General features: G+C 35.4%; 1 protein-coding gene across 7 annotated transcripts in view; it reads left to right on the top strand.

The window, feature by feature from the left end:
- BCLAF1 (BCL2 associated transcription factor 1) overlaps nucleotides 1-16,250 on the top strand; it is a 29,551-nt gene extending 13,301 nt beyond the window's left edge. For 2 of the 7 annotated variants that reach the window (XM_029223592.1, XM_029223591.1), the window contains exons 7-13: nucleotides 1,386-1,491; nucleotides 2,590-2,674; nucleotides 5,165-5,340; nucleotides 6,448-6,628; nucleotides 7,713-7,859; nucleotides 13,218-13,430; nucleotides 13,594-16,250. In XM_029223592.1, coding sequence (XP_029079425.1) covers nucleotides 1,386-1,491; nucleotides 2,590-2,674; nucleotides 5,165-5,340; nucleotides 6,448-6,628; nucleotides 7,713-7,859; nucleotides 13,218-13,430; nucleotides 13,594-13,599 — 914 coding nt within the window. In that variant the 3' untranslated portion in view covers nucleotides 13,600-16,250. Of the gene's footprint in view, nucleotides 1-1,385; nucleotides 1,492-2,589; nucleotides 2,675-5,164; nucleotides 5,341-5,473; nucleotides 5,649-6,447; nucleotides 6,629-7,712; nucleotides 7,860-13,217; nucleotides 13,431-13,593 lie in introns of those variants that run through there. The other 5 variants (XM_029223594.1, XM_029223593.1, XR_003793668.1 and 2 more) reach the window with 4 other exon arrangements.
- The last annotated feature ends 9,214 nt before the right edge of the window (nucleotides 16,251-25,464 follow it).

Here is a 25,464-nt window from a genome sequence, read left to right as displayed (position 1 = left end):
AGCAAATTCTTTATGCATTTGATATTTCAAAACAGTGACTAGCTAATGAATTTCATTTTGACTGTAATTATTTAAACATAGTAACAAAAGAGTTTTGTTATTTGGCTATAACTAGGTTTGTGAACCAGTTTATGACCATATTACTGTGGTGCATAGAATATGAAACGTTAACATTTTTTCTTTTTTCACCTTTTTTTGACCTGTCTCCACATTTTACAATTTATTGGTGCATTTTGAGATCAGGTTTTCATAAAATTTTTCCTTTTTCGTTTTCCTTTTTTTTTTTTTTTAAAAGAATTGTAGTTATGTTTCATTATTCGTATTGTGCAACCGATCTGAACAGCTCTTACTTAACATAGAGCTGAAAATGCCCAGTGATGTTTTCTTTTTCATTGTAACTAGGTCCTGGAATATGTTTTGAAATGGCAAATCCATGTTTCAAAGTAAAATAGCTGTTGAAAGATACAGGCAAAGTTGAATCTTCTGTCTTCCTGGCAAAAATGGCATAAAAACTGAGTTGCTAGCTCAAATTCCTGGGTTTCATGGAATTATGATTGAGGCACTACCCTTGTAGTGGCCGTTTCAAGTTTTAATGATTGGTTATGAGACATGTGCTGGATATTGGGCGGTAAGTTGACACAGATGTATGTTGACCTGTTAAGCAGATAGCTTGCTTCATAATGTAACATTTCATGACTTTATACGTCTTTCTGTATTACATCTACAGCATATTTTGAAATGGTTTAAAAACTAATCAGTATTGCTATTACTAATTTTAAAGTTGTTAAAAGAAAGACAAGACAATAATATCAAATGTGCTGTCAGGTTTGCCAAGATGCCAGAGTTTTGGAGTAATTAGTGAGAATTGATTTAAAAAATATTTTTCCAATTGAAATGGCAGTACTCAGTTTTTTCTTAAATCCAGTTTTTGTTGTCAACATAGTTCTTGCTGAAATACTTTGATTAGCTTACTAAAACTAGCTGTGTAGTTATCGTAGCATTTTTTGTTTCCTGCAAATGATTACTTGAAGTTAACTTCATTGGTTCATATTGGCAAGGCTTAAGGACATTCACATATTGTTCCTTTTTGTTCTGAGGAAGTGTAGTGCATTATTGAAATGGAATTAGAGACTCAATTTAATATATTTATTGTTCTTGGTTTATATGTAATATTGACAGGGACCTGTGAGGAACTTTGCATCAGTTACCTGTTGAGGTACAAGAAGTTACAAGGGACAGGGTAGGAGTTCTTTGTAACACTTGGTTCTCTTCTGCTAGGTTTCTTGAGTATTTTTATTTTCTTTTCACCTGCTACATGCCCTTCTGTCACAAATGAAAATCGCTCTTAAAGAACTAACTGGGCAGTGTTTCTCCTAAATCAACAGAGCAATACTTCAAATCAGCTGCAGTGACTCTAAACGAGAGGTTCACCTCGTATCAGAAAGCCACTGAAGAACATAGTGCCCGGCAAAAGAGCCCTGAGATACACAGGTAATGTATACTGGGCATGTAAAAATGTTGTTTTGATAGGAAGACACTGTTTAAACAAGTTTATGTTGGAACTTTAGACAAGATATATGGAACTACATGGATGTCATGACACAAACGAACTTTGATTTGTAGCTTGAATAAATATATTTCCAATCTTGAAAAGTTTGTAATTTACTGTTTCTTTTTAATTTTCAGTTTTATTTGGTTTAAACTGGTTGTTAGAACTTAAAACACTAATTCTTATCACTTGCCAGTATGAAATTAAATAGTTACAACATCTGTATGTTGGGAGGGGGTCGGATGCCTAGAGTAAGTAACCCTTGAATTCGATTTACTTCCAGTAAGTTTGTAAAATTAAAATGCTTGGTGAAAGGTAGAATTGTTTTTCATGAAAAGATCGTGAATGTTGAAGTCAGACGGTTATGTTCCAGTCCTTGCTCTCTCACTTAATTGCGTTGTGATAAAAAAGTTATTTAATCGCTTAACATTAGTTTTTCCCATCTACAAACAAGAATAACAGTGCCTGTTTTGCAGGGTGGTGGTGACAATTAGTATTGATTATAAAGTATCTAGTTCGGTGCTTAATACAAAGTAGGTATGGTTTTGGTGGTCACTGCTGAAGAGGCACTGAGAAGATGAAACTGACACTAGCTTAAAAAGGCAAGGAGAGGCACAGAATAAAACTAAAGATCTACTGAATCTGTAAAAATATTGGAGATACTTAAGAACAAATAATCCTATTTGTGTATTCATTGATACACAATGATTATAATTGTATGATGATTAACACTTAAAATGATAATGTCCAATTTAATCAAAACATGTTTTCCTTTTTTTGATGGTTAAAGTAAGCTTGATATCTTAAAAGGTCAGGCTTCATTTATATATAAAAATTTGGTTGAAGCATTTTCATTTTTAATATAGTTTTTATTTCTTAATTATCTATTAGGAATTAGATTAATAATCTTGCTGTGCTAAATTTAGACAACTGGGAGAGAAACAACTGTCTAGTAGTTCCTTTACAAAAATGGACAATTTTAGGAATTTGTGGAACCATAAAGTTAATGTGACTACAAATAGACTTTATTTTACATTAAGGAGAATTGACATCTCTCCAAGTGCCCTGAGGAAGCACACGCGTTTAGCAGGGGAAGAGAGAGTTTTTAAAGAAGAAAATCAAAAGGTATGTTTTGAATGGACCTTTTTTTTTTTCTCATGTTAACTTCAGCTTAGTTAATGATATTGTACTAATAAGCATAGTTTGTTTAGGCAAAATGTTTATGGATATCATCTGTAACTTGTAAATACATTATGTATATATTTATGGTAGCGTATATAGTGTATTTTCCTAGAAGAAATTAAGCTGACACTTGTACTATATATCTAAGTTAAACCAAGAATAATTTTTTTAAATGCTACTGAAAGGAAGAAACTAGTTGTAAGAAAAGGGCAAAGAATTAATGAGTAGACAAAAGGAAAATTATAAAAGCAAAGATATAAATTATATTAGGGTTTCTGTTAGAGGTGAAATGGATGAGCCAGAATAAATATTCCTTGATTTATGTGTGCCTAAATTAATATCTCTAGGTTCTTCACAGAGAGAACAAGAAGTAATCTCCATGCTACTGGGCATTTTTGATCTGGACTAAGAAATAAACATTCTAAGAACTGGTTTACAAATGAACATTTGGAACAAAAACTGTGTTACAGTTTTTGTGGATTGGGGGGAAGAATGCTTTTAAACTTGAGAAAGGAGTCTGAATGACTGGAATTACTGGCGTTGGGGTCGGAGGACTCTGAGTATGGAATTCAGTCGTTAAGGGACTCTGACTAATTGATAATTTGAAATTGACATTTTCAAGGTAGATTATATGACAGTCCATAAAAGTCTAGTTGAAATGTGGAGCAAGGTTAAAAGGGAGCAACTGTCTGTTGTAGTGAAAAGGCTAGGGAACTTGGAAGCGTATTGCTTGGTTCCAATTCTGGCCATCACCGAGTACTGTCTCTGTGATATTAGGAAAGTAATTAGCTTCTTGGACATTGGTTTTCTAATAGGAAGAGTGAGAATACATCTATCTTGCAGAGTTGAATAATTGGGCTGTTATGAAAACATTGGCATTTTTATTACTAGAAGCTGTTACTAATGGTTGTAGTATATAATCATTTTAATTAGGCATGCTATTAATTCATTAGATAAGAAATTTAGAGCTTAGGAAGAAAGTGGTTTCTTTGCATGGGGCACATTAATCTTGGAAAACCAGATTCTGAGAAGTGAATGCTAATTTTGGCTTTTACTTTCAATACCTTGGGTTCAATGTTGGTTAATTTTGTTTTGCCCACAATTTAGTCTATTCTTGTACTCTGACAGAGTGAATATCTTCCTTCTCTCCGTTACTCAGACCGATTTTGATTGAGAGGAGAGAAAATAGTGATAACTAATGGAAGGAAAAGAGGATATGACATTGCTTTTTATCCTTTATCTTCCTATCTGAGTGAACAATTAACATATATTTAGTACTATGTAGTTTATATATATATATATATATATATATATGCGCGTATATATATGTGTGTATATATATATAGTTTGGCCTTTACAAAATGCTTTCACTTATATTGTTACTTGTGGACTTGGTAATAATGTATTACTAGGTGAATAGGAAGATTTTTGCTCTTGATTAGATTTTTATTGTTACAGTGGGAGCAAATGGGTGAGTAGTTGGTATCATTTGGAGATATGAATGTTTATGAACATTATAGCTAGACTTCCCAGAGTAAGTACTTATTGTTGAATAGTAGCAAGGATGTCCACATTGCTTAGCATCTTACTGATGTATAATTTTTCTTCATTCCTAGATGCCTCTTTCCATCTTCCTAAATTATATAGTATTTGAAAAAGCAATGGAACAAGAAGGAGGTGAATTGTGACCCAGTTAAACTAATGTCCGTTGCAATACCTGAATTGAGAAAGGGCAGTATATGGCCCAGATACTGAGTACAGGATTGGGAATAATATCTTTCTGGCTTTGTTTCTACCCTTGTTCAACCTCAGTTGGTTTCATTAATCATATTACACTTGCATGTTATGGAAATTACAGAATACTTAACTTTTGAAGTGGTTTTTATTGGGTTGGTCAACTTATATGGGAAGAGCTTGATGACAACGAGGCTTAAATAATGAGAACCATTACTTTAGGATCCCTTAGCTTTATTTATAGGCAGATGGCTACACCCACAACTGAGTATAACCTCTATCATTGTTAAACTACATAAAAAAACATTTTGAAGGATGAAGGATGATAATGACGATGTGCTGAGTACAAAAATAATTGTATCATTTTACTGTATGAAAGTTTATTATGGATTGCTTTGAACAAAAACCTACGACATTTTCAAGATGATTTACCTTTTAATAATTTCCCCAGTCCCATTATACTTGCGTACACAAATGTTTAGTGAAAACATCAAGTACATTTTTAAACAAAAACTAAGTATGGAAGTAGTATGTTACTCATTCTTTTCTGATACTAAAATGCCAGCTTAGAAACTGGCATAAAATTTGGTTTTGTGTGTGTGTATACACACACACACACACGTACATACACGCACATATATATGTATTTTTGTCCCTATAGTTTCCCTGAAATCTGTATTTTATATCTGTCTTTTATAGGGAGATAAAAAATTAAGGTGTGATTCTGCTGATCTTCGGCATGACATTGATCGTCGGAGAAAAGAAAGAAGTAAAGAACGGGGGGATTCCAAGGGCTCCAGGGAATCCAGTGGATCAAGAAAGCAGGAAAAAACTCCAAAAGATTACAAGGAATACAAATCTTACAAAGATGACAGGTAACTGTTAAAACTGTCTGAGTTAGGTTTTAGCTTCTAATTAGCCTTTAATAATTGTCAGCTTAATTGCTTTCAATTTTGACTGTGTAATCGAATGTTTAAATTTAAACAATTAAAATTATTTGTTTTACAGCAAAAATATATTTGTCTTTTACACGGCTTATGGTGGATGAGGACAAAAACTTTGGAATAGCAAGCTAACACTGAAAAAAAAAATGACAAATTAATGTGTCCTATTATCCAGGCTACATCAGGAGGTTGGACTTCAATGCAGTGCATTTCTAGAAACAGTTTGTGTAAGAACTTTGGTTCGTTATGCTTGATTCCGCACTTTTTCAACTCATAACACCCAGAGTACAAGAATTTTAAACTGATGTCTAGTGGTTTAACATGGGAGAGATGGGGGGGAGGAAGGACTAGATTTTTTGAAATAGCAATGTGTATTAGTCTTTCAAAGTAATGTTTCCATGGATACTGTTAGAAGTGGTAAGAGTTATCGCAGGTATGACCTTTTCGGGTGTTGGATTAGAATCATGTAAAATTGATCATCATAGAGTCAAATAACAGGAATACTAAGAAGTATTATAGATAATTGTTTTCCTTGCTATTCATTAGGTAAATGGTGCATTTTACTTGTGTTTTTTAATTTATGACTGGTATTTGTAATGTCATGCTTTTTATTTCAATAACGGAGTTATGGCCTAAACGATATCAACTGTTCTCACCCAGGGTGTACAAACTGCATTCATTTTGAAACATGGCCTTAAGACCATTCTTACTTTTTCCTACTCTTCTCTTCCTTTCCTTAAAATAAAAATAAGTTAAAAATATTGAAGAACTGAACCTTATTCTTGAAGTTGCCAGACTGCTAGTTTCTAACTGGCATGTCATACCATGTTTTTCGGTAGTCATGTAAAACAAATATTGAAGGAGAATGGAAACAGACTATGTCAGAGTTTAACACCCAATCATTTTAGTTGCATAATAATTTTAATAGGGGATAGTTTTTTTGACTTGAAAAATATCCCTCTTATTGTAAGATTCAACAGGGGGTCTTTTTATCTTTTTAAAAAATAGCACACATTTTTTGTTTGCTTTATTTTGCAGTAAACATAAAAGTAGAGAGCAAGATCATTCTCGATCTTCATCCTCTTCAGCATCACCTTCTTCTCCCAGTTCTCGAGAAGAAAAGGAGAGTAAGAAGGAAAGAGAAGAAGAATTTAAAACTCACCATGAACTGAAAGAATACTCAGGCTTTGGAGGAGTTAGCCGACCACGAGGAACCTTTGTAAGTAATAAAATTATCTTTGATCATTTGGTAGAACTTTACTTAAGAGTACTATACATAAGGAAAGTAAAATATATGTTTTAGACATTGTCTGTTGTGTGAGTCATTACTCGTATAGTCTTGAAAAATAAAATGGTATTTGATATATCGTCACTAAGAAATGCCATTTAGGGGGATTGAGGAAGGGCTGGAGCTGGGATGATGCTTTCTCCGTATATAAAGTAAAAAATAAATGTTTTTGCCTGATTTTAAAAGAATAAAATGCCATTTTGAGATTTAGAAGCATCTATATAAACTAGATAACTTTTCTTAACATTGGAATCAGTAACTGTACATAGTGCTTAGAGACCCAAGAGTCAAGCAAAGTTAGTGATTGAGATCCATTTCTTTAATCACTTAGTCCTTGAAAAAAGTCTTGAAACAAACAAAAAAATCCATATGTTCATCTCTGTATTGACAGCTATTTTCATTTTTGCCTATTATCTTCAAGTTCTTGTTTATCCGTGTATCAGTCATAGAAATTATATCTTCTTTTTATTCTACATAGCGTATGCATTATTCCCATGTTTCCATAAATTTGTTACAATTGTTAATTTAATGACTTCATAGTAGTGCATCTTCTTGACTCTTTAATTTCTAGATTCAGATTCCTACCTTGAGCAAGTATCCAGTTTGTTATTAGTGGGGTTCACTAATTAGATCATTTGGGAAAGAGAAGAGCTTTGCCTGTATGGTGATAGGTGTAGTTGAACACTTGGGATGTTAGTGTTAGGAATTAGACAACTCTTTTGGCTAGTAGAAGGGAAACAAACCAACTTGATTATTTAAAAATTTTAGTTCAGGCCTTGAAAATGCAGTATTCTGACTGCACTGTTAACTAATTAGGTTGACTGCATTTCTTCATAACCTACTCAGCTTTCAGTAGGCAGAATTTTTTGCCTCCTTACTGGCCTCAGTGGCCATGAAGTTGAGATTTAGGAAAGAAATTAGGGAATGTTTTTTGTTACTGCAGTAAAATTAGAGTTTGCATGTAACTTAATACCTCTTGATTTCACTACTAAACAACTTTGTTAATGTTAATCAGTTTCGAATTAGAGGCAGAGGAAGAGCCAGAGGAGTTTTTGCTGGGACAAATACTGGTCCAAACAACTCAAATACTACTTTTCAAAAGAGACCGAAGGAAGAGGAATGGGATCCAGAATATACCCCAAAGAGCAAGAAGTACTTCTTGGTGGGTGTTAGAAATCTCTGTTTATTTGGTTTGCATTAATTTTCAAAGCATACTGGGTGAATACATTTGAGTACAGGTATCCACTACTATGAGAAGATTTCACCATCATATAGGAAACTTTTAAAATAAATCATTACCCAGATGATTTTGAAGTTTTGAAAATGTGGGTCCCTTTAGTCCTGTTTATACTTTATTGATATCACCTATGGGCTGATCAGGGTAAAGTAAAAATATACCTGATTTGATAGCCACATTCAGAGAAGAACAGTAACTTGTTTCGTATCTGTCTATAAGACGGTAAAAGTTGTAGAAGCTTCTAATTAAGATTTACTTTTCATCATCGCAGCTATTTGTTTAATTGAAAGACAAGGAGAAGAATTCTTTCACAGTATATGTAATCAAGGTTCTCAGGAGGCTGTTAACTTTTATTGGAGTAAAAGGAAGATGAAAAATTACATTATGGAAAAGTTGCTAGATACACATTAATTTAGTGCTTCCTTGTGATGCTCTTCTCTCTGAAGTAGTTTTATAAGGGATGAAGCCAGAGGAGGTGGGTCCTGAAAGATTCTCTAGGTAATGATGGAAATTTTCTGCACTTTGGCATGGGAGAAGAGGGTTTTTTCCTGTATTATAGAAACTTGAGAAAACACCAAAAACTATTACCAGAATACTCATTTTTGTCATAGCTTCTCAGGGAAGTCATGTTTTAGAGACTATTTCTGAAGACTAATTGTTTTGTCGAAGCAAGGAGGAAAATAGTACTGGATTTTATAGAAATGTATCTTTCATTTGGCTTTTTATGAATATATTTGAATAAACCTGAATGTCCATGCCATCAGCTAAATTAGAGTTACAGAGCTGTGTTCTGAAGTAGATCTATATTTTGTTTGAAGAATGGGCATTGTAGCTGTTTCAAAAACTAATTTCCATTTGCCTCTTTTTGGGGTACTTTAATGACCAAGAGTCTGAAAAAGAAAAAGTTAAGCATAATGTTTGCACAGCATATGCTCATGTGAGGAGAAATTTATGCTTGAGTTGACAGTCTGGAAAGTGAAAGGCATTTTATTCAGTTACAGAAAAGTTTAAAAGACCTATCTCCTTTTCGATTTAAGAATTTATGAGTAGACTGCTGTTTATGTTGTAGATGGAAAGATAAATATTTCAATTCTTGGCTTACGAGACCTAGTAATGGAGAACATTCTAAATACATATGGTGGATTATTGCAAAGGAGATACTGATTAGAAGAGACTTCGTAGACGATTTTGAATTGAATCTTGAGCTTAAAAGATGAGCAGGTGTACTGTAAGAAAGCAGGAGTGAAACATCCTTAAATAGAGAACTCTAGTACGCAGATGGCTAGATGATTGGTGTAAGTTTGGGAAAATTAAGAAAAAGCGGGAGCCAAATTTTAGAAGGCCATAATACTTTAATAAATTTGGATGTTAAGCAGAGTTTGGAAAATCATGGTTGTGACAAACATCTGGGAAATAATTGTTTGAACTAAGGGACTATAGGTTTGAGAAAAGTTTAAGGAACATTTATGAAGGCTTATTCAGGGAGCCACTAGTCGGGTGTTGGTAGTAAGAAGATGGAATCTCTCAAAGATAGGGAATAAAGGGGAAAGCAGCTAATTTGAGGTGAAGATTAAGTTCTGTTATTGAAGTGCCAGGCAGAAATTAAGTGGAAGTGTGCAGTAGGCAGTTGCTAATGCAGATCGAGAGAGAAAAAAGTCTAGGAGCCATCATTCAGTCACAAAGCCACAGTAAGATCATCCAGTCAGAAGAGATTAAAAGGCCAACCTTGCAAAGGAGGGGTGAGGAGTGAGTGATTGTAAAAATGCCAGACAAATAGAGCAAATGTGAAAGGACAAAAAGTTAAGAGGGAAATGAGAGGTGAACAAGTAGATAGTAATTGTTTAGCACCCTTAAACATTTTACGAATATTTAATTTAGGCCAGACCTTCATTTTTCTATGGTGTTCTTTCAGTCTCCAGTATCATAGTTTTTGTCTTAAATTGGGACATAATTATTTTTTATTGTCATATAGCTAGGCGTTATAGTAATTAAGAAAAGTGTTATTTAACATTTTATATGTTGCTATTCTGGGTTATGTTTTAAAACCTCCATTTCTATATAAATATAGGCATATACGTGCATTTGTCACAGACTAATGCTTACTAGAAGTAAACGTAACGCATCACATTTTTTCTTATAAATCAGTTTCCAAAATTAATTATTTTTGTTCTTAATGAGCTCTTGGAATGACAACTCTGGTTTTTACCTGGGAATTTAAAGTTAAAATATTTTGCGTAGTCTGAATAGGTCTGACTTTTCAGACAGCTAGTGTTGAGAATAGAAATATTTTAAAAAATTTGAGACTAAATGAAGTTGAAAATTATAGATTCCCCTAGGTTTTGACAAACATGGAAATTTTGTCCAGAGTAATGAAACATTGAATACTTAGTAAAAATAATGGATAGCATTTATTGAGCATATACTATGGTAGGCACCATTCTAATTGTTTCACATATATGAATTTATTTTCATGCTTATGAAGTCCTTTTGAGGTAGGACCATTATTCCACTTGTATAGATGAAAAACGCAGAGGTACAGAGATTGAGCAGCTTGACCAAAGGTACATGGCCAGTAGGAGTGGGGTCAGGATTTGAACCCATGCCTTGGGCTCCAAAAGGTTCTTACAGCTCGTATCATTTTTCCTCCAGTACTGAGTAATAGTAACATTTGTTGCATTCTTAATCTGAAATTTTCCTTCTCAGAAGTTTGATTTATGCAAAGATAAGGTAATGTTTTCAATAATAAGTATTCCAGGGAAGATAATAGTCTTTAGAACCTGAAATTCTCTGGAGAGGTGAGAGTACGTGAAGAGTTGGAGCAAGTGGAAAAGTACTAAAATGGGCAAGTTCTCCATGTTGAGTTGAAGTCATGTGAGGAAGAGAAAATCCCTGTGGGGAAGGACGTTTGGGTTGGCGCTTTAATAAATTCACTCTTTGAAATTTGATCATTCTATACAGAAGAGATCAGAGGATTCAGAAGGTCTTGGTTCTAATATGGCCTCCTTTGTTAACATATTGTTGGCTGTGTATTATAACTATCTAACATCCTCTTTGTCATCTATGAAGTAATTAATTTTAATTAGTCTGTAACAAGACTAAAATCTTGGATGTAAGAATTTGAGGATTAAGAGTTAGTATGCTTAGGGACTTCCCTGGCGGTCCAGTGGTTAGGACTCCGTGGTTTTACTGCAGGGAGCATGGGTTCAATCCCTGGTCAGGGAACTAAGATCTCGCATGCCTCTTGGCGCGGCGAAAAGAAAAATAAAAAAGTTAGTGTGCTTAGCATCAAAATGTCACTTAGGTAGCTGCTGGGATACCCTCTGAAAAACACAGTGTGATCTTGGAGCTTTTGTTTTCTTTAATTTCAGATGATTGTATATTTAAAAGTAATTGCTAGTTTAACTGTAGTGTCTGGCTTTGCCACTGCTTTTTCTGTTTCAGCTCTTAGCTACCTCATACGGTAACTATTTACTGTCACCAAGATACCTAGAAAGCGTATTCTGTGGATGATGGGCATAAGGGGCAGTGGAAAAGATTGACTCTGTGGCCTTGGGCAAGTTACTCAATTTCTCTGTGCCTCATCAATTCCTTTATATCTAAAATGGGGTTAGTAACAGTATTTTACAGGGTTGTTGTGAGAATTAGATGAGTAATAAGCACCATATAAACATTATCACCACCGTTGATTGCTTGCTTGTCAGGCACTGGGCTGGGCACTTTTTTACAGATCGTTTATGTTCCTTCAAGGCTATCTCTGGTTTTTTTAAATGAGGAAGTAAAGTCACACAGTTTCTGTTAAGATTTAAACCCATGCCTCTGGCTTCAATGGCTGTTTGCTTCTTCCTACAAATCCATGGAATACTGTGTAAACACCACAAACAAGAAAGCATAAAGGCTATATAGGGTTAGTTGTGTTAATACCAAAAGGGAGCCTGAAATTATGTAATTGTGTGTGCATATTATTTTGAGTGGCAGACTATTTTAAAATAGTTTATTTTGGGTTTACAGTTGAACTTTCTGACATACTGAAATTTACACTTTTGATAGTTCCTAAGTTCATTCTTTGAGTCATGCACACCTCTGCGTAGTCATCTTTTATTGGTTTGATAAAGCTAGGTTATTAGAAGTGGGTAAGGGCTCTTTCATATAGTCTGTTAATTACATGTGTGAACTTTTCAAGTGATTCAGGAGGGTGATCTGTATTACATGAATATGCACAAAGGCACATTGCATGTTTTGAAAATGTGTTCATATTATGTATTTGAAAAGTTTTAGTGACTTTTGGACAGTTGATCAATATCAGTACTCCATAAGTTGTACTTATGTATGTAGATTGTACTTGTGTACAGTATGCAACATTGTTTGCATTATGCCTGTTGTCTCATAAAGGGGTGTCACTCCCATTTTTGTAGGTACAAACTTAAAAGTAAGTTTGAGGTGGGCAGCAGTTAAATTACATTACAGGAGAACTTTGGCTTTTTGTTTTGTACTTTGGGATGTAATACTTTTCTGCTTACCGACAAAGTCAAGTACTTTTCAGTTTTGCAGATGTTTTGATTAAAGGAACAATTTGTAACTTGGGGAGCATCTGTTTTTGGATGCAGCTAATGAAAAATTAAGGTTGGGCTGTAATAACTGCAGTATTTTAGGTTAGTGAAGAAGAAAGAAGTTGAGATATTACTCTAGGGACCACGCCATCATGATTTGGCTTGTGAAATTTCCTTGCCAAGAAGACTGATGTGTAATACACATTGATTTAGATTTAAATCTCAGTAGGATTTTTATAATCTGTTGCTATATGTAAACTATAATTCTTATCACCTGTTTTATTTAGTAAATGTTACTGATAATGTAATGATATTTTTATGCTTTGTTGCATATTTACGACTGAGGTAATTTTTTTGGGAAAAATATCGGTTATTTTATCATTTATACACAGTATAATATACTTATGAATAATAAATGGACTTAGACTGAAAAACGGAAAGCAAAAATAAAAAATTTGAAAATTGACAGTAATTGAGCAGTTGAGATTCTCCAAAAAAATTGGACAGCTCTCAGATGCTTGGGTTACGAAGCAATGATGTAACTGTTTGCTTTCATGATGGAGTATGTTTTTGTTGAAAAATTCAGTTTTATTGGTTTTGTTTTGTGTTTTGGAACAGTACCAATCTCATTTACCCAATCTTCAGACAATTTATACCATGACTTACGATTGGGGATATAATTATCTTCCTTACAAGAAAGACGTTTCATTGATGATTGTTTTTAACCTTTCTGTAGCATGATGACAGAGATGATGGTGTGGATTATTGGGCCAAAAGAGGAAGAGGTCGTGGTACTTTTCAACGTGGCAGAGGGCGCTTTAACTTCAAAAAATCAGGTAGCAGTCCAAAATGGACTCATGACAAATATCAAGGGGACGGGATTGTTGAAGATGAAGAAGAGACCATGGAAAATAATGAAGAAAAGAAGGACAGACGCAAAGAAGAAAAGGTAGAAATTTCCAACTTGTTAGTGATTCTTATATTTTCTTATGTATGGGTTTGGTGGGCCAGTTAGTTAATTAATTTTTAGGAACAATGATTATTTTGGATCATTTTCACTCTTCATATCTTTGCTAATCTTTCTCTCTCTCTCTCTCTCTTTTTTTTTTTAGGAATAGTAAATCTGAAGTGAGATTGCAACAGAGAACAGAACTTAAACCCACCATTTTTTTACATGATTTTTGTTTTCAAATAAGAATGTAAGCATTTTACTTAAATTTTACTGTTTGCAAGTAGTAGTCTAGAGAAATTTTGTTTTAAGTCTTCAAATATCCTGAAAAATAGTAGACTGTATGTTGAAAATTGTACTGAAATAAAGTAGAAAATTGTTACGTACCATATTTGTAACTATCAACTTTTAAAAAAATACTTTTACTGTTTTTGTTACATGCATTGTAATTCTGCTTTGTCTATAAGATATGGTCAAGTACAGCTCTGTGAAAGTTATGATTCTCTTCCCTCCCTGTTTGTTAATGTTTATTCTGAAGTAAACGTTAGCTCTACATACAAATCCCTGAATAGCAGTTGTTTATAGAAACCACACTAACTATTTTAACTGTATACATCTGTTTAACATTCTCCTTAATTCAAACACACTACATTGTAGGGTGACTAATTTTTGAAGTGTACCATGGAAAAAGTTGTTATTTTGGTAAACTAAGCTAGTTTAACACCTCAGCAAATGCTTAAGAAGGAAAAAGAAACTTTGCCAATCGTGAAAAAAGTACAAGCTGTTAAAAGTTAGATTGAAAAGTATGAGAATATTTTTCTTTTTTCTTTTTTTTAACTGAAAGCAAGCAGTGGCCTATATACAAACCATTCTTAGGAGCCTTTACTATTTGAGTTCAAAATTCAATTTTCTCTTTCTATTCTTCCCTGAAAGTTTGAGTCATGGTCTTAGATATCAGCTATTGTTTGAGAGAGGAAACTGGTTTGCAATAGTACAAATAAAAACTCCCTTCCTACTGAATGTCTTAGACTTTAAAAAAAAAAAAAAAAAAGAACAAAACCTGTAATCCTGGCATTGGTATGGAAGAGGATTATTCTGCAGAGTAACTTGATACATTAAAAAGACGTGTACCTGATGTCATACCTTACATATTTATTTGAGCTTTTGGACAGCCAAATCATTGGTTTGTAGTCTAACCATAAGGAATAATAGGCGAACAGAATATACTGCTCATTAGTGGTATTTTAAGTAACTTGTTTTTCATATGTCACCAATAAAAAGATCTGACAGGAAGTTTGTCACAGCATTGATCTAACTTGTTTTTTATTTTTTTCCATATTTCAGTTGCAGTTTGTAAAATGGGTTTTCTTTTTCTTCCCAAGGGTTCTATTGTTCAGGAAGATAATCTTTCAAATGTGAATTGCCTTTATGTTTATGATGATATCTCTTAGAAGGAATGAAAATCCAAAATAGTAAATTTCAGTGTTTAAGTCTGTCTGCTCTTAGAGATATATAAAAGTAGTCAAATTTCACTTGTTAATTCAGCAACTGAATTAGTTTTTATGTTTGCATTAAAAGGAGATAATGCTTATTCTGTTAGTGTAAACTTTTAAACATCTTAAGTGTATGGCTCTTTCATCCTCACTGATGGTTTGTTTACAGGTGCTCTTCTAGCACCTTAACTGCAGTCAGAGGCATTAGCTAAGAGCTGTATGCGGGAAAAACATGAAAACAAAACTCAGTATATATGATGTTCATGGCCCTAAGATCCTGAAGTATTGCATGGTTATTTTTATTTTGTCTTTCTGGAATTGTTTGAGCAGAGGAAATACTGTCAAAGCAACTATGTGTTGCATTAATCAGGGCATAACTAATATTCTCCTAGTCAGAATAATAATTAATTACATGCTAAAAAGCAACATGGATTTGATCTCTGACAACAGGAGAATTTTCACGACCATTTTATTTTATACAAATTTTAGCTTTTATTTTAACAGTTATTATTTGGTTAGATACTGAATCTCTATGCATGTCTATAAATGTGCAGTTTTGCTTTTCCATATAAGACAACAGGAAAGGGGAACCTACTGAGAAATTACTTAATAGGAAGTAGGAATAAAGCTACCCAAGTCCTACCAGCAGGTTATATTTTAAGTGCAAATGCATTGCTTTAACCCAAATATGTTAATGATTTGGTTACTTTTATTAAATAAAATTGAGGAAGGAGTATCCTATTAGAATATAGTAGGAAGGGTGATTGTGAAAACACTGCAATAGAATGCCATTGTGGATGTTATCTTTTTTTTAGAGCCAAGCATATAAAAAGCCTGTGTGAATTTTTTTAAACCGCAATTTAACACCCTACTTCATGGCATGTTATAAAAGCTGAATGGTTCCTCTTGGTAAGGATATTTGTTTACAAGTGCTAGAAAATAGTAACTCCTTGATAACCTGCATTCACACTTCCTTTTGCTTAGAGAAGGAAAATAAAAATGAACCAAAGGATATTTCCAGAAAGGATTAAGAAAGCTGTTTTAAGAAGGCCATGGCTCAGTCCTTAGGTGTGTACACCTTTCAACATCGTAGGAATTTTAATTAAAAAAGCAAAATTTGTTTTTCCAGTTGTAGCCTACTTTAAGGAATTACTGTTTTTCCCCTTTTGTCACAGTTAAAATCAAGTGTTGGGAATTCAGTTATAATTTGAGTAAAAATATATCCAGTAAGAATGAATGTAGATGGCTAACTGATTCTTACTCAGTGTGATGTATAATGCAACAGGGACCCCTGTAAATTGTCATATGCCAATAAAATGTCATAAGTGGTAATAGCTGCTGTTTGTTTACCTGATTTTGAGACTATTTCTGTGTGTGTTCTGTACAACTGATGGCAATGGCTTATGTCTCATTTTAGAATACCAGCTTATCTGTTAGTAAAATTACTAACAGGGATGATGTGGCTTTTTGAGGGTTGATAAATACTTTATAAAACTGCTCAAATCCCCATTTATTTTTATTTTTTTCTCCTGGGAAAATGGGAAATTTTACAGTGGGTAATTCTAAGCCATTGTTAATACAGGAATTTCAGACTTCTAGTCTAGCCTTCCTGTTCTTGTGTTCATACAGGAACTTGTCAGCCATAATATTATGATGGAGAAATCAGCATTACTTCTCTTTCTTTCTAGAAATAGTAGTCAGTTAATAACTAAAAAGTGGTTTTTTTTTTGTTTTTTTGGTTTTTTAACTTAGTCTTTGTTCACTTTGATTTAGATCTGGTGTGATTCTTACCATGCCCCTCGCATTTTCACAGAAATTTGTGTGCTAAGACATACATTTTGACTAATACAAATGACAAGTTATTCCTTCAAAACTTTGTTAAAGAAGTAAGAACTCTGTACATGTATGCTGAACTATACTGGGTAATTTTAACACTATGTACCAGTTACCTACATAAAAATGTGCTATTTTATTTATTAGGGACATTTATTTTTAAAGAGAGTTAGTTGCTTTTTTCCTTTTCTCTATGGCTTTTTTTTTTTTTTCTTCCTTTTTCCTTTTTGGGCACGGCATGTGGCATCTTAGTTCCCTGACCAGGGATCCAGTCCTTGCCCCCTGCAGTGGAAGCACAGCGCCCTAACCACCGGACTGCTAGGGAATTCCTGTCTTTGGTTTTCAACTGGAATCCCTTTGGGAAATACTTTGTTCCATATGCAACAGTATTTCTTTCACTTTCAGAAAGAGAAGTACAGAGACCTAAGTTTATAAAGTTGCTGAAAAGGGAAGGGACATGGAGAAATAAACTTCACCTTCATGGGATTGTATTTGACTAGACTCAGTCTGTGAGTAGTAGATTGTGATACATCCTTTAACAAAATTTTAGAATATTATCTGTTACATACATTTAGGGTTCTCAAATAGTTGAAGCCATTATTGTTAAATCTGAATGTCAAGGGTCTAATTGTTCGGTTTATTGAGGTAGATGTTAAAAATTTGGAGTCTATGTTAATGAAGTTTTAAGTAAAAGTTATTAGTTTCTTCGAATTCAGGAATATATTGAAATTAGTTATTGTATTCCATTGTCTGACTTGAGAGCTTTAGTAGAAGTTGTGTAAATTTATGAGCTGGACTCATGTTTTAGAAGCATTCAGTAGTGATTAGTGTGTCAGGTACGCAAGTGAAGCCAAAGTTGTACGTTAAGTGTGCTAGCTTTCTTTATATTGTTGTATTACCTCCTAGTACTTTAGCTTATAAAAATGGATCCCACTGGTTAAAAAAGAACAGGCATTAGGATGCCACTTACCACCACTACTAGGAGAAAAATTCCAAACAATGTGTCTTAATTATAACGACCTTGTACATAAAGATTTTTCCCAAGGATGTTTTAGGCATTTCACAACAGTGAGCCGATTTACAGTGCTCTTAAAGTGCAGACGATAATCTTGATTCTTGCAAGTAGAAAAGGGTTGGGTAAGTGGTTTTAATGGTATTCTCCTAAGAATTGGGATCAGATTTTTCTTAGTAACCTCTTAGGGTTGCCCAACTTCCTGATTCAGTAATAATGAGTCCTCCTTTTAATGAAAGTAGATGACATATATTTAAAATAGATAACCAACAAAGTCCTACTGTATTTGTACAGGGAACTCTGCTCAATATTCTGTAATAACCTAAATGGGAGAAGAAGTTGAAAAAGAATAGATATGTATGTATAACTGAGTTGCTTGGCTGTACACCTGCAACTAACACAACATTGTAAATCAACTGTAGTCCAATATAAAATAAAAACAAAACAACCCCCCCCAAAAAAATACCCCCAAAAATAAGGAAGAGCAAAATAAAAGTAGATGATAGTTAAGTACACCGTACAGTTAGGTGACGAAAGGATGTATTTTCACAGCATGAACTCTGTATTTGGCAATGATAACTTCTTGGTATTGTCATAGTAATTGCAAATTCCATGGCTTGTAAAGCGCCACTTAAAATTAAGAATACCACTCTCACCCAATCTAGTCCTTGAGTATGGGAGGTCGTAATTTTTTCTGTCTTGTACTGGAAGGGGAAAACTAGAAGCCTTTTGTTTTTTGGCCGCGCCACGCAGCTTGTGGGATCTCAGTTCCCTGACCAGGGGTTGAAACCGGTCCCCGGCAGTGAAAGCGCCAAATCCTATCCACTGGACCGCCAGGGAATTCCCTAGAAACTTTAAGCTTCCAGGGTACTTCTAAGCCTGCCATGAGGGTAATGTTAAATACACTTGGAATATTTTTGAAAGATTGAGTATCACCAAATGTAGACATAAAAAGATACTTACAATACAGAATTTAACTGGTTAATGTCAGTATACAGTTATTTTTTTATGCCTTCATTTGGTGATACTCAACTTTCAAAATCAACGTGTTGGCTGTTTTTCACCCCTGTGATAACTGTGGTAAAGATGCTCATCATTTGCCCCAGTTGCTGCAGTATAGTCTTCTGATTTGGACAACTTGACCTTTTAATTGCCATCTGTGGGATGTTTTTCAACTGGAAGTTGTCTTTTTTAAGCTAAAAATTCTTCAATGACTTCTCGTTGCCTAAATCTTAGGATGAACTATAGGAATATCCTGTGAGCAGCTTTTTTTTTTTTCCTTTTGCCTTATCCCACTCCTTGTTCACTTACCTATCCTAAAATCTTACACCCTACCAAAAATCCTAAAAGTTCCTCTTTAGTCCTCATTCCTTTAGGCTGGCAACTCATTCTGTGTATGTGTCATGCTTTGCTAGAATAAATGTTTAGTCCTTAGCATTGTGTATTGTGTAAGACATACATACCATAGGTATGCAATAAATGCTCCTTGAGTGTATAAAACAAAGCATGTTAACTGCGTGTGGATATATAGAAATTTGATTGGTATGAGTCAGTTAACGGCTCCTGCTAAAACTTAAGTCAATCTAAGCCGCCTTAAAAATGAGCTGAACTGGAGAGAGTTCAGATTGCTATGAATAGAAGAGTTGGAACCTTAATCTTTTTATACACGGCTCAAGTTACCTCTTGTGTGTTGTTTTGGAGTACTGTGATTTTAAGGGAAAACATTTAGTATATTTAAAGGAAGGAGAGCCAGAAGCTTGAGGTCTGGAATATTGTCATATGAATAATTGGAAAAGGTACATTTACTATAGAAAAGTGATGACCTGGATGAGTCCTTGATAGCAGTCTTCAAATACTTAAAGGGCTGTCCCTTAGAAGAGGAAATAGAGTAAAATTCGGATCACATAGGACCAGGAAGAGCATTTGATATCACTTTGCCTAGCCTCATCATTTTAACATGTTCCATATTTGGAGGGCAGAACCAGAGCCAGTGGATTAAAATCATAGATATATAGACTTGTTGACTCAGTGAATTAATTTTGATAACCAGATATTTAAAAAGAGTAGGCATTGACATAAATCACAGCAATATCTTTTTGGATCCATCTCCTATAGTAATAGAAATAAAAATAAACAAGTGGAACCTAATTAAACTTAAAAGCTTTTGCACAGCAAGGAAACCACAAACAAAACCCCTACAGAATGGGAGAAGATATTTGCAGACAATGCGACCAACAAGAGATTTGATTGGTATAAGCCAATTAACAATAATCTTCAAAATATACAAGCAGCTCACACAGCTCAATATCAAAAAAACAACCCAAAGGAAAAATGGGCAGAAGACCTAAATGTTGATGGCCAAAAGGCACATGGAAAGATGCTCAACATGGCTGATTATTAGAGAAATGCAAATCAAAACTAGGAGTTACCACTTCATGTGGGTCAGAATGGTTGTCACCAAGAAGTCTAGTAATAATAAATGCTGGAGAGGGTGTGGAGAAGAAGAAACGCATTTACACTGTTGGTGGGAATGTAAATGTAAATTGGTGCAGCTACTGCGGAGAACAATATGGAGGCTCCTTGAAAAACTAAAAATAGACCTACCATGTGATCCTGCACTCCCACTCCTGGGCATATATATGGAGCAAACCATTCTGAAAGATACATGCACCCCAGTGTTCATAGCATCACTGTTTACAATAGCCAAGACATGGAAGCAACCTAAATGCCCATCAACAGAGGTATGGATAAAGAAGATGTGATATATATGCACAATGGAATATTTCAGTCATAAAAAAATGAAATAATGCCATTTGCAGCAACATGGATGGACCTAGGAATCATATGATATTGCTTATATGTAGAATCTTTAAGAAAAATACAAATGAACGTAAATACACAAATAGACCCACAGACATAGAAAACAAATTTATGGTTACCAAAGGGGGAAGGGTGGGGGAGGGATAAATTAGGAGCTTGGGATTAGCAGATACACATTATACAAAATAGATAACCTACAAGGACCTACTGTAGCACAGGGAAGTATGCTCAATATTTTGTAATAACCTATAAGGGAAAAGAATCTAAATTCTTTTTCTGTATACCTGAAATAAATACAACATTGTAAGTCAACTATACTTCAATCAAAAGTAAAATTAAAGGAGTAGGCAGCTTGTGAATATCATAGTTTTCTGCTTATAGAAGTATGGAGAATCTGGATATCTCCCTAGCAGGAATACTGGGCTACCTGAAGCTGAACTTTTTTCTAGCCATCTGAACTACTTAAGAACTACATTTTACTCTCAGGTGCTTGCTTTATTAAACTGTGTGTTATCAACTGAAATTACCTGTGATAATTAAAAAGAAATGCTGTATTATTGCTACAGTTTTCAATGTGATAGGAATGAACTTCAATATTTAAGACTTACGCTGTATTCTTTTTTGAAATATGCTAAATTTTTTGATGACTGTCTTACAGTAGCAAATTATTTGCTACTGTAAGACAATATAAGTTATTTGGAATTTTTATGAAGTAGAGTTTTTTTCTTTTTCCCGTTACTCGGACCATGAGAGTTTTGAAAATTATGAGTTGATTATTGCTAAAAAATGAAAAGGACTAAATGGAAGTATTACGAGTAAAAGATGTTTAACTGGACTGTCTGGATGATCCAGAAGCAGAGTAAAACCAGGACATCCTTTAACTGTGTTTTCTGTGTTCTAGGTTTTAATCAACTCTTTTTAAGTGTTTGAGAAAGTCAAGGCATATCTCTTTGTGGACATACGATTGTATCAGAAAACAGTATAGAATCTATTAAGTCATATGGATTTTCTAAAACTAATGGAACCAGAAAAATCAAGCTGCCATTCACCTTTATGCTTTTAGAGAGGTCTAAATATTTTTGTTCAAAAATAGTATGAGTAGCCAATAAACACATAAGACCTTTGGATTCAAACACTGCAATAACCTAGGCTTTTATATGTTATTTAAAGGTTCAAATAAAATAATTCCTGCACTTAGACTTACTTAACTTAGATTTTGTAATTTTAATATATCACAAGTAAATAGCAATTTATAGATATATAGTAGGTATAGATACATAGGTAGTAGTTCTCAACTGTGTTTTACGTTACTTAGTCATTTTTATTGTCAATACAAAAAGCAGAGGAGATTTTCAGGACAGTTTAGTTTGAAATATGATTTTAATATCAAGGAAAATCTTGGTCCTAATTAATGTCAACTAATACTTAAAAGTTTTGAATAAACAATTGTAAAGTTTTAATGAACCTTTAAGAAGTATGTAATCTTTTAAATAGTGCTGGTTGGTTTAAGTATACTGCATTACTACTGCCCCTGAGAGGTTTCAAGCATAGGTAGCAAAACAGAAGGAAAAAGGCCCTAAGTATTACTTTTTTTGAAATGTATAACTAAGTGAACTTTCTGGGCTGGGCATGTGCATCCCAGTCTGGATATCACCTTTTCATGACATCCTATGGTTAAGGTTGGAGAGGCTATTGCCTACTTGTTAGAATGTTACATTGTATCCTGCCCCATTAAGATAATTATAGGAATTCGAGTACTCCTAATCACCTAAAACTTAGCCTTGTGTCAGAGGCTAATGGGGTTTCAACTGGGCAGTTGGCAAGATTGAGTACACATCTTTCTAGCCTCTTTTCAAGCCAGCCCTCAGCCTCCATTTGTTCACTGGGAAAGTATGCCTAGCATTGGCTGTAAAGTTGAATAAATTATTTATCTCGGGGATCCAATACATAGTGTGATGATTAACTATAATGTATTATTAATGGTTCTGGGAAAATGGAAAAAATACATCTAGATAACAAAACCAGTTATTTTTGGACAGCATTTACAATTAAACTAGGTTACAAGCTTTTCCCACGAACCCACAAATACCGGGATGGGGACAAAAGACCAACCTGCCTGGTACTGATTTCTATGTGAGTAGAAGTTAAGAATTGGGGTAGCATCTGACAGGCTTGAAAAGGAGAATCTCAAGTGAGCCTACTAAAACTGGGAGTTTTTCCTCTCCAATAGTGAGCACAAGGTACCCACAGTAAGGATTACAGAGACTGGAATACTTTACCTCAGTGAACTCTCAAAATGGACCTGTCAAGGCAAGACTCCTTTTAAGGACGGGACCCCACACTGAGGAGAAAGAACTGAAAGTGGAATCCTAATTCGCAGGGTAGACACGGTGGATTGAGAGGGCCTAGATTCAACTGTGGGAGGGGAACACAGCCAGGAAAATCTTAGAAAGCGTGCCATCAAATATTTGAACACTACTCAAAAATGACAGAAAAGGTAGAAAAGATTTACTTAAATTCTGCATCATTCTAAAAGTTCACGAAAGTAATTTCACTTAAAAGTAATAGAAAAATATTAATGTCAAATCTCGTAAAAGGTTGTCAAGATGTGGTATGTATGAATGCTTTAGTAAACAAAATGGAGGAAGGATCACTGGAGAATTAATTTTAGAGGGAAATTGTCAGCAAAGCATTCATGGAGATGTAGCATTTGACCTGGGCCCACCGTGTTGTTACCTAAATCGAAGTTGAATATTGAGCTCTATTAATAATGCACCCTGGGGCTTCCCTGGTGGCGCAGTGGTTGAGAGTCCGCCTGCCGATGCAGGGGACACGGGTTCGTGCCCCGATCTGGGAAGATCTCACATGCCACGGAGTGGCTGGGCCCGTGAGCCATGGCCACTGAGCCTGCGCGTCCGGAGCCTGTGCTCCGCAACGGGAGAGGCCACAACAGTGAGAGGCCCGCATACCACACACACACACACACACACACACACACACACACACACACACACAAATAGTAATAATAATGCACCCTGAAGGAGGCTTTAGTACCACTGGTTTCCCTTCTCATGCTCTCAAGGGATATTCTCCTTTTGCACCTATTGTGTGCTGTTTGATATCAGATTGGAAAGGGAGGAGGTTATAAGATCATTATTTATGAAGGCAAAAGGGAAGGACAAGGAACTTGAGAAAATGCTATGTAGGGTCGCTGATCCATTTGCATTCTTTTACATTTGTCCAGCACCCCTCTCCTGCTTTAATCCTTATCTAGCCTAGACTACTGGGCCTGTCACTATAATCACTGTTGTTCTGCCGGTTTCTTCGTTTCAAATCATTCTTGGTGTCTGTTTTCTCTCATCCCATATCCAATTACTTTATTCAACAAATATTCAAATAATTTATCCAACTATTTTATTGAACGCCCATCAAATATACCAGGCAGTCTTCTAAAGTGCTGGAGATACAGCATGGGTCAAAACAAATTTCCTATTCTGGAGTTTTGTTTGGCAGGAGGTGGAGCATAAATATACACGGTATAAGTGCTATAAGGAAAAATAAATCGTGGAGAGAGATGTTCTTTATATATATTGCTCAGAGGAATCGTCTCTGAGGTTTCTACTAGAGTGTAAGCTCCAGGAGGGCAAGGACCTCAGCTGCCTTGCTCATTACATTCCCTGTGCCTTCGAATGATGCCTGGGACATACTACATTCAATGTTAGTTTAATGAATAAATGTTATGGACACACAGAAATTAGTTGAAAAATTCTCCCTTTTTTTTTTTTTTGCTGTATGCAGGCCTCTCACTGTTGTGGCCTCTCCCGTTGCGGAGCACAGGCTCTGGACGGGCAGGCTCAGCGGCCATGGCTCATGGGCCCAGCCGCTCCGTGGCATGAGGGATCTTCCCAGATCGGGGCACGAACCCGTGTCCCCTGCATCGGCAGGCGGACTCTCAACCACTGTGCCACCAGGGAAGCCCCAATGCTCCCATTTTTTGACTGTGTTGGTCAGCAGCAGACACAGTTGATCCTAAATTATATGTCACTCCAATGCATTTCTCACTGAAATACTAGAAGCAGTAGCTGTTTTTTTTTAAATTAATTTTATTTATTCTTGGCTGCATTGGGTTTTCGTTGCTGCACGTGGGATTTTCTCTAGTTGCGGCTAGTGGGGGCTACTCTTCGTTGTGGTGCGTGGGCTTATTGCTGTGGCTTGTTGAGAGCATAGGCTCTAGGCGCATAGGCTTCAGTAGTTGTGGCACGTGGGCTCAGTAGTTGTGGCACACGGGCTTAGCTGCTCTGCGGCATGTGGGACCGAACCCGTGTCTCCTGTGTTGGCAGGCGGATTCTTAACCACTGCGCCACCACGGAAGCCCAGTAGCTGTTGTTTCTTATGAAGCCAGTAACCTCAGATCAGAATTGAAAATTGGGACATCACCTGCCAGGACTTGGTGGTCACTTTACCATCGTAGGCTAGGCCAGATCAGCATTGGCAGCCTGGATAACCTGGAGCGTTTCATGAACGAACATTGTAAGTACTGCAATGCTGCAGATTCCTCGATGACAGCGTTTAGCATCTGCTAGTCGCATAAGCATAAAATAGATGTTTGCTGAATAGACGAATGAATTATTAAACAAATCGCGACATTCCACGGCAAGCGGACTTGGGAGAGCGGCCCCACTTCGGGTCTGTATGTAGAGGATGACACACTTTCCCTGCGAAGATCTGTGTGGGGCACGAACTCCGGATCGTGTGCCTGATCCAAGGGCCATAATGGCTCCATACTCTGGGCTGTAGACACCGGTATTGTGGGAGCATCCGGGAAACCCAAAGGCGAGTCTTGAGCATGCGTCATCGTCCCTGCGCTGCCTGCCCC

This window comes from Monodon monoceros, unplaced genomic scaffold (genome assembly GCF_005190385.1).
Source record: "Monodon monoceros isolate NGI ecotype Baffin Bay Population unplaced genomic scaffold, NGI_Narwhal_1 Super_Scaffold_15, whole genome shotgun sequence".
In the NCBI taxonomy this organism is placed as follows: Eukaryota; Metazoa; Chordata; class Mammalia; order Artiodactyla; family Monodontidae; genus Monodon; species Monodon monoceros.
Note: the sequence above shows the minus strand (reverse complement) of the source record. Positions and strands in the feature narration are given on the sequence as shown.